The 9,602-nt window shown below is 39.9% G+C and overlaps 1 protein-coding gene across 1 annotated transcript; it reads right to left on the bottom strand.

Annotated features, from left to right (window-relative positions):
* Window positions 1–1,057: 1,057 nt before the first annotated feature.
* LOC135487154 (protein lev-9-like) lies at window positions 1,058–9,602 on the bottom strand. The gene is made up of 12 exons (XM_064770591.1): window positions 9,484–9,602; window positions 7,182–7,496; window positions 6,518–6,877; window positions 5,812–6,015; window positions 5,419–5,595; window positions 5,066–5,278; window positions 4,673–4,855; window positions 4,281–4,457; window positions 3,823–4,035; window positions 3,525–3,560; window positions 3,073–3,160; window positions 1,058–2,813 (listed from the first exon to the last, which is right to left on the bottom strand). The coding sequence occupies exons 1-12, from the start codon at window positions 9,575–9,577 to the stop codon at window positions 2,627–2,629; spliced, it is 2,247 nt and encodes a 748-aa protein (XP_064626661.1). The 5' UTR covers window positions 9,578–9,602; the 3' UTR covers window positions 1,058–2,626.

The following is a 9,602-nucleotide window of genomic DNA, read 5'->3' as shown; positions in this document are numbered from 1 at the left end:
ACATAAATTTGTAATTAAAATTATGCATGATATGAAACAAATAAGATTCCTGTCGAAGATAGATGTGTCCATTTTCTCTTGATCACAAAACAGAACTGATAACTTAAGTATACTTCAGATACGAGTCACATGTTTTGACCTCGCGCTGAGTATGACGTCCCATCCTTATTAAAGAGGTGTGAGCCTGGTGCTTGTTTAACCGTATTTTACAGTTACAGGCAGACATGTCCATCTTACAGCTGTTTTAAAAAACGTCCACTATGCATACGAGTGCAGTAGTATATCCGAAAAGTATATTCTTGTTCGCCAAGATGAATGAATGTGCGGATGATATGTCTTGATGCTGTCAACCTAATCCGACCTTTGCTACAACACTCATCAGATGTCAAAATCTGATCATTCCTGCAGTAAATAACAGCACTTGAACTCGCTGCGTCTCTCTCGTTGAGGTACTCAGTATTCGCTAGTACCATCAGGGACGTCTCGTCAAGCATCTCGTCAGGCAAGAGCTTTTCAGAGCTAAGGTCATGACCGAGCAGGTCCACCTATTTTGTCCCTCAAGGACAATGAAATATCAATCGGCATAGTACGGAGTCAGTTTCACAAACCTGACAAATGACGCAGTACGAAGGTCTGTATGATTTTGAGCAACCCTGTATCAGTTTGGCATAGCTTCCTCCACCAATACAGTTCTGAATCGAAAGTACACAATGACAAGACTGTGGAACGTCTCCTGATTGGGTTGACAGTAGCCAGCAGTCTCCATTATAAAGTTACCAATGTCCACCACATCTTTTGAGATCGCCCATCCTCTTCTAAGTAGGGACATCTCTATATAAGCGATCTGGCTCTCTCTTAAGACTAGTGACACCAACAAACAAGGCATATTTCCAACTTAGAGATCATCTCAAAGCTAGAGACATCTATGAACAGAAACATTGTGTATTTCCAAACTAGCGATGCTTCCTAAGTAGGAATATGACATTTTCGTCCGAAGAACTCAACAACACCAAGTTACTCCATATATATGAATATGCATCAATATTTTATTAACAGATTCATTTGAGCTATATACACTAGTACAATACAGTCATTTCATTAAATATTATTGCCAATGATAAAATTGCCACGAAAGAGAGTCAAGTAATCTGAAAGAAGATAAAACAAGTAGGCTTTCAATCAAATAATGATAAACTTTGTACCTTGTTTCATTTTAGTCACATTGACAATGGAGATTATTTGGCCAAATTTCAAGAGATCCACAAATAGCTTTTTTCTTCATAGGTGTTCAAATAAACATACATGTATCAAGATAACCATTACAGATATGGACTATCATTTTAGACCTATATTTCAGAACAGACTAGATACAGTATTTACACAATAATATTGTAAAATCACATTAGCGTTTAGGCTACTTCTGAAGACTGTACCTCATGACTTAATTGAAATGCCTGTACCTCTCCATACTCACTATATTTTTTAGGTAACTGCCCAAACAAGCATCAAGGAAGCGATTGTGATAGTTGGGCGACGAGAGGTGAATGCACCCGGAATCCTGTTTGGATGAGCGAGAACTGCGCGCGGTCGTGCAATACATGTTAACTCGGCGATAATTTCGATACCAGGAGCTCGATCTTCTTGGCGTACGTATGATAGAAAACATTGAAATTATATCCTAATTCTTCTCTCACCACGATGTTGTATCTTAAAAATCGAGAATATAATGAATGAAAAGTTACATGTGACATTGTTTGTTCTGTCGAAGTTACTGGCAGCCAGTTGGATCAGCAACTGAATGCAAGAAGACAAGTAAAAGCCGCACAACTAAATTTTTACTATCTTGAGCAATGTGGGGAACCGTGGTTATTCGGTTCCATAGGATTCACCCAAAAACTGTCGAACCGTCTTAAATGTCCCCCTTGAAAAAGTATCCGTCCATTCTGTATCGTATGGTGACGAATGAAGATCAGTTCTATACAGACTCGTGATCGAATACTTCAGAGACTAAAAGCGCATATGATATCGTTTATCCGAGGACATTTAAAACTTACAACGGGCGTTTTGGATCACCTCCTCCTTCTCCACATGTGTTCCCATATACTTACTCGTCTGACAAACAACAGTCGGACAGATCAAAGTACTTATGAACTACCTTCAAATAACTTTATTTATCAACTTTTTACACTCCTCTACCAAAATACAGAGGCTTGGATCATTTAAGTGATCGATGAATACCACAATTTTTACAAAAAGAATTTTTCCGATTGAGCTTCATTAGACACTGGATATAAACCAGTTGATATCGATTATACATCTTGTTAGATAGACGTCTAGTAGACATCGACTTCGGATACTGACATCATCACAAGATGTTCTCTGTGCAGTGTTTCTCTTGTCGACCCAAGTGTCTACATCACATCCTATCAACTCCAGTCATATATTTCTCTCCGCAGTATCGAGGCAACTATACTAGTCGGCAAGTAAACAGTATCACCTTTACCACAATTCATACACTTGTTGTCATTTATCCCCTTCCTCTTCGACTTCTGATAACCGATTGAATGGATTGGCGTCGCTTAGGCTTACATTGCCATAGACTCCGTACCCGCTGTCCCTCGGCCTATCACAAAGACCATCCAGCCGAGTTCGGAGGCCTGTCATAGATACCGTCCGTGCAAGCCCTGTCCGAGTCCTTATAGGTCGGGTTTTTGTTCCAGTCCTCACCAATTCTAACCTGTCCTATACCATGATCATCGACGGTGTACATCGGATTATCAAAGTTCTTTTCATGTTCTACAGGTTCCGGTTTCCTGCAAGAAACATTGTCAGTTCTGTGATATAGCATATCAAAGATGGAAATACAACCATTTGCAACATGCGATACATGATATACATTTCTTCACTATCGATTCGATTGTTTCTCCTGACGGATAATGGTATGTGGTTCTCCGTCAATAGCTCAGGGATGCGCATTCTATCTAGGGGATTTCAAACTTCTACATCACTGACCGGCTTTGCAGTTTTGGCTATATGATGGTCTCATGTTCTACTTTGCGTGCTATAACTTACCTTTTGCGAACAACATAGGCGGAGATCAGTGCTATTATAATAAGAAATGTAACGCCAGCAACCGCGATCCCTACATACATCCCAGTTTCTGAAACAGTTTGATCAAAAGGAAAAAAACCTGTTACGCCAATCATCAACAAAACCAACTTTGGTCGAAGGTGTCCAATATTCAGCAGATGTTATGAAACGAGTTACATACACTTTATATGTATCTCCAAATTCTTCTTGCAAAGGTTAGCCGTCAAAGTAATTCGCCTGCACTCATATTTACCATATGAAAATGATTGGCTTTTCATAAAATGTAGGTAATCGAAACTACCATCCTGTATTTCAAGGTTACCATCCTCCAATAGCAGGCCTTTTGGATGTTTTCCTAAAATACGCTCACATAGCAACAGTGTATTTTAGGAGCGGTCTATGAGGCCTACTATGGGAGGATGGCGCATACGTACTTGTTATATCATTCCCGCTTTGTTTTGCTGGATCACCTGTAAATAAGACGATATATTCAGTCATTTTATTCACACGAAAGATCTCTCTGAAAATAAAACATACATAACGGTGATAATACGATACGTCCCGGACTGAAGTAATCATTGATACAACGAGCATTGTCGACCCACTCAAGTATTGTCACATTCTCCAAAGTAGTGATAATATTCAAGCATATTAGGGTAGGACTGCTTCATCACACAACTATCACTGCGCAAGAAGTCAAGCAACGAAGGTGAATTTTTCGGAACTACTCACGCGACGTTGCTGCGAAAGGACAACCAGTAATATCAACACTCCACGTGCGGTTCCCAAGGCAAATCACCACTTGTGACGACTTGGTCAAATTCGCGTCGAAGTAGAAACCTTTATTGCAGAGAAAGCGAGCTGTGCTCCCAAACTTTTCGCCGTGAAGGTCAGAGACGGCAACATTGGTAAATGTTCTGTTCCTCAAATCAGGACACGATATGGCTGAAAATATGAGTAAACGAAAAACCTAATTCATACCTGGTAAATGTAAGTTTTGAAAGATGTTGGATGTCGCTTTGCATCACCAAATGTTTCTGTTCTGAACGTTTGCCATCATTGTTTGGGAACGGTGAAAGACACATTGACAGATCGATGTCATAGTCTCAAGCGGTCTATTGTATGGTAACACTGAAATACGGGGACAACTAAAAACGTTACAGCGGCCGGAACTGATGACCGAAGCTAACCTTCGCATATGGGTGTTGGATTTGTCCAAGTGCCTTTGACTGTACAGGTGGTTGTATTCTGACCCATTAGTGCATAACCAACATCACAGGTGAAGATACCGAAGTTTCCCTTGGTAGGGTCATGGTAGATTTGAAGATTTCCATGCCAAGGTTTCTCAGGAAGATTGCACGATAACTCTGAAAACAATTGTGATGACAGGGAATATAATGAAAGTTCATGAGATATGTATAAGTCCGATCTGAGTTGCTATGCTGTTCTTCTAAAAGGTAGCTAGCTCTTCCTCTAACAAAGACTTGGGTGGGACAAGATGGGGGTGTGCAATCATGCCACCTGCGGTATTACTGCAAATGAAACTGAGGGCACGTTTTGATCAGTTTTTTGTTCGACCTACTTTTACAGAGTGGTGCTTGTCCGCTCCACCTTGCATTGGGTTGACACTGCCTTGCTTTGTTGCCGTTTATCAGCTCAAACCCACTGTCGCATGAATACGTCACAATCGCACCGTACTCGGTATTGCCTGGTATCTCTATCGTGCCGTTGGCTGGTGTGGCAAGGTCGGAAGGACATCTCACAACTGGAATGAACAGGGAAGACTCGGTTGTACCATTAAGAGATGATACCTCTAAATTAACTACCGTCAGCACGAACTAGAATTGGTAGAGAGTTTGAATGATGCCAATTTGGGAGCAACAGTGGTCAAGTGGCCTAGGATTCTAGCCAGCGGTCATGCCATGTGGTCCGTTCCGATATCCGTTTCAACTAGCGATTGAATTTTTCAACTTACTATTGCATTTGGTTTCCTCTCCACTCCATGTCCCGCTCAACAGGCAGGTCCTATTTCCACCAACTGCAAGAATGTACCCAACATGACAGGCATAACTGATCACAGTTCCGAATGGGTAGCTTCTCAGGTTTGTCTCATTAACGGACGAATCTTCGTTGAGTTTGAAACCGTGAGGTGGATCACCGGGATCCCCACATTCTTCGGTCTCAGCACCTGGAAGAATACCATGACAGTAAACGTTGCATACATCGGACTCGTACCGGGCCCTCCACTCTTAAAAATAAAACATGTGACAGAAGGCTGAAACGAAAAGCAGAAAAGATTTGTCTTCGTCTTTGGAAACAACAACGTACCTTTGCAGAATGGTAACGTCCCAATCCAACTGCCATTCTCTCCACAGATTCTCGTGTTCTCCCCGATCATCGTCGAGCCGTTCTTGCAAGTGTACGTAGCCACACTTTCAAACTTGTCGCCGTTGGAGAGAGTTACAAAACCAGATGCTGGACGGGCTGGGGAGCCACACACGATTTCTGAAAGAACGACATTGAAATTGACACCCTACTGAAACGACGTGCTGCTATTGGTGTAAAGACGTGCTGCTATTGGTGTAAGACTATATACTGTGAAACTCTCGCGCTTCTAAACTAACTCTTATTGATAACAAAATAAGCACGACTTCAGAGCGGAGTAGGAGATTTCGTTGGGTTTTCAAAAAGAAAACATTGTCAACTTAAGTCATTACCTACTTTCACACTGATCTCTATATCCAGTCCATGTCCTATTTTTTTGACAGACAAAAGGCAGTTCTTTGACACCATTCTTAAATACGTAGCCCCTTGGACACATGAACTTTGCTATGTACCCGTCGTTGTAGTATGAGGCTGGGTTCAGCAGGCGAGGCGGCGGGGTGCCTTCCTTTATTACCAGTTCCCAATGCTTGCAACCTAGAACTAAAGATTAAAGATAAAAGCAAGAATGTAAAGCAATTCATGCATAACGTTGATCATGTAATTGCATTATCATCACCATTTACAGTATACATGTACACATGATTTTTTTCATAAGTAAAAAATTCTGAAAAATTTTAAAAGCCAAAGTTTTTTGGGACTGTTGATGTTTTTTCATATTGAGCAGAAAAAAAACAAGTGAAAAAAAATTTGAACTTAGAAATTTTTCATAAGTTCAAAATTCTGAAAAATTTTAAAAGCCAAAAAAATGGGACTGATGATGTTTCCTAATTTTGAGCAGAAAAAAAATAAGTGAAAAAAATAATTGGCCTTAGAAATTTTTTCTCCTTCAGAGTCGAATTTTTTCATGAGTTCAAAATTCTAAAAAAATTTCAAAGCCAAATTTTTTTGTTCTCGAATTACTAACATATACTACCTCTATGTTGAACATGTTTCATGCAACAATTACATAGTTTGACTACACGTGCTTTTCATTCTGTCTTACCTTCAAACTGTAACCAGAAGCCTTTATCCGTTCCTAACCAGTCGGAAACAAACCTAACATCCACCTCGCTCCCAACCGTTTCAAACACCTTCTCTGGTTGATTCTCAATTTGTCCGCAGAGTCTAACCTTCCCTGACTGATAAACCTTTGGATCTAAACCTGTGATTTGAAGGTAATCTCCATTGCAATCTCTCGTGGTTTCAACCCCGAGGTCGATGACATCGAATCTGACGATTTGCCCCTTTGAGGCGCTGAGGCTCCATCTACAGTTTTCCCACCTTGTATACTGCCGGCGTGGGTAGTTTGGGCTGACTATGCTTCCTTTGAGGTAAGGCACATCGCCAGTGCATTTTGGGAAGGCTTGAAAATTTAAAATAAGTTACATTACTTCTATGTACTTAATAGAAGCCAAATATCTGAGAATGAAAGTTAACACAATCATGTTGCTGTTTATTATAGTTTGAATAAAAACATCTGTTTTTGAACTGTTTAAAAATGCTTTGAACAACTACAGCGAAAAAATGGACAAGTGACCTCGGTTGACTTATACATGTAATTGTTGCCGAAATACGTCATCTAAATCATCAACGGGCCAAATTAGGATACCTTCATTGAACCTATTTTCTACCCATTGTCCCCTTATAACAATATAAAGCAACCTTACCATTGTATGTGATATTGAACTTCCCGCCTCCAGCGATCCTCGACAGATACAGACAGACGCTTTCCTCCATGCTGAACGCCATAAAGGGTAACTCGGAAGGGTCCATCTTTGCCTCAAATTTAGCTATTTCGTTACTGAAGTCAAATATTAAGTTGTCACAGGAGCTTCCATCCTTAATACGCAAGGTGTCGCCATCAGGGATGTCCATGTCATTAACCATTAAATGGATGATGTTTCCCGTCTTGGCTGATAATTTGTGGATCCAATATTTTGCACTTGGGTAAGGGTTTGGGTAGTTCGGTGAAAGTATCTGACCTGAATATCAAAGGAAATTTCCATTTTACATGTAAGCGTCTGTTATTCCTAATATCCATAAAATAAATTGCATAATTTTTCTGTTTGGACCAGCTTATACGCATAATGAAGTCGAATTTGGCTAATTGTCTGGTAAATTCTTTGACATTGAAAAAGGTCATAATATACATGTTCATGTATACTTATTTCTGCGAATATTGTCTGATCATAAGCTTATCAACTAAGTCCCTGATGTCAGAAAGAGTGGCCTTGGTTGAGCCCCGGGGTTGAGCTAAGTGACTTATCAAGGACCCTTATAACCGGTCGAAATGAACAAAAAACTCGTCTTTTTTCAACAAAGTATACGAATACGTATACGCATCCCTGATAAGTTGCTGTTCACAAACTCCTTAAGTAAAACCGGGTTCAGACGTAGGGTGTGTGATAAAGAAGATGTATAATGGGAAACAAAACACTAAAACATCATATTATTCTATCAGGCCCATGTGGTGGTCGTACAGTCACGTTTCATAGTTGTATCATTACCATTATAAAAACATTATCAACTTAAAGTAGCATTCCGTGGAGTACATTTTGAGTCATCGATCGCGGCATCAAGTTTAAAACAATGGCCCCTGGGGTGCCTGCACCAACCAGAAACATTAAAATACAATATTTATTTTTGTAGAACCAGCCTTTTTTTCCGTTATTTTAATTATATTGAAAATAAGTGGGTTCATTTTTGTGACGTTTATGCATGTGCAAGTTTACTACGTCCACAGCAGCGGCCAAAATACTTATATTTCCCTCTGTTATAGGTAAACTGTAGGGGCCTGTCGGCCATGGCCAGAAAGCTTCGCTTGGTCCATCTGGTTGCACATAAAACTGCCTATAATCAGTGTGATAATATATGACATGTACATGTACATGTACATCTAAGAGGTTTTTCAGGAGGTCAAAACCATCAGGGTTTTTTCCGAAAAAAACCCTTCAGGGACATACATGTATTTGTGTTGGCCAAGAAATCATAAGCTTTTTTAAAAGCTCCGAAACTGTAGTGTAATTTCACTCGCCTTTCATCGTACCTTTTGCTGTTGTGCCTCCAAACTCGAATTATCATTATAATAATCGCCAGACATGCGCCCATAAATATCTCAAACCTATTTTCTGACAAGTTAACCTAAAAAAACAAGGGCAGTGGAATATTAATCAGCATAAACGTATCAATGAGTTAGAAGGCAGGTTTCGCCAACCGTGCGACGAAATACGACGGTCTGTGGTGTCATAAGTGTCATGTGATAATTCTTCTACGTGACGCTCGTGGTATACGCATACTTGCATTTCTATACACTTTTAATCTCTGCTGCAAAATCTGTTCAAGAACTGAAATCTTGTCGTTCGCGTCCGTACTTTTTTCGAGGGCGTCATTTTATCAGTGTCTTGTTCTAACTCATTGATACGTTTATGCCGCTGATTAATATTCCACTGCCCTTGTTGTTTTAGGTTAACTTGTCAGGAAATAGGTTTGAGATATTTATGGGCGCATGTCTGGCGATTATTATAATGATAATCCGAGTTTGGAGGCACAACAGCAAAAAGTACGATCAAAGGCGGGTGAAATTTCACTACAGTTTCGGAGCTTTTAAAAAAGCTTATGATTTCTTGTTCTATTGCAACTTGCCTCCGACCCACCATTAGCTGACATCTGTTGTTTTATACTTTTATTTTCCCCTAACAGCGATAGTTGAATCCTCACTTAATACTACCAGGCCTGTGGGTAGTTTCTAAAAATAGGCTCACGCGTTGACGGAGTCGTTTGTGCAGTTAAGGAAAGATACAATGGCCTTTCATAAGATTAAACAGCACCTCCAAAATATGTCGACGGAGTGGGTGTGAGGATTTTAGAAATATGCCAGGGTGGGTATTTCAAACTGCTTTTTTCCCCTAAGTATTGAAACGTACGAGTAAAAATTACAGAAATATGAATTTAAAACGTCTCGTATCTTACCTTCATCAAGTTTCAATCCAGTACACAAATTTGTAATTAAAATTATGCATGATATGAGACAAATAAATTTCCTGTCGAAGATAGAGGTGTCCATTTTCTCTTGATCACAAAACCGAACT

Source organism: Lineus longissimus, chromosome 4 (assembly GCF_910592395.1).
Source record: "Lineus longissimus chromosome 4, tnLinLong1.2, whole genome shotgun sequence".
NCBI lineage: Eukaryota > Metazoa > Nemertea > Pilidiophora > Heteronemertea > Lineidae > Lineus > Lineus longissimus.
This window is presented reverse-complemented; position numbering and strand designations above follow the sequence as displayed.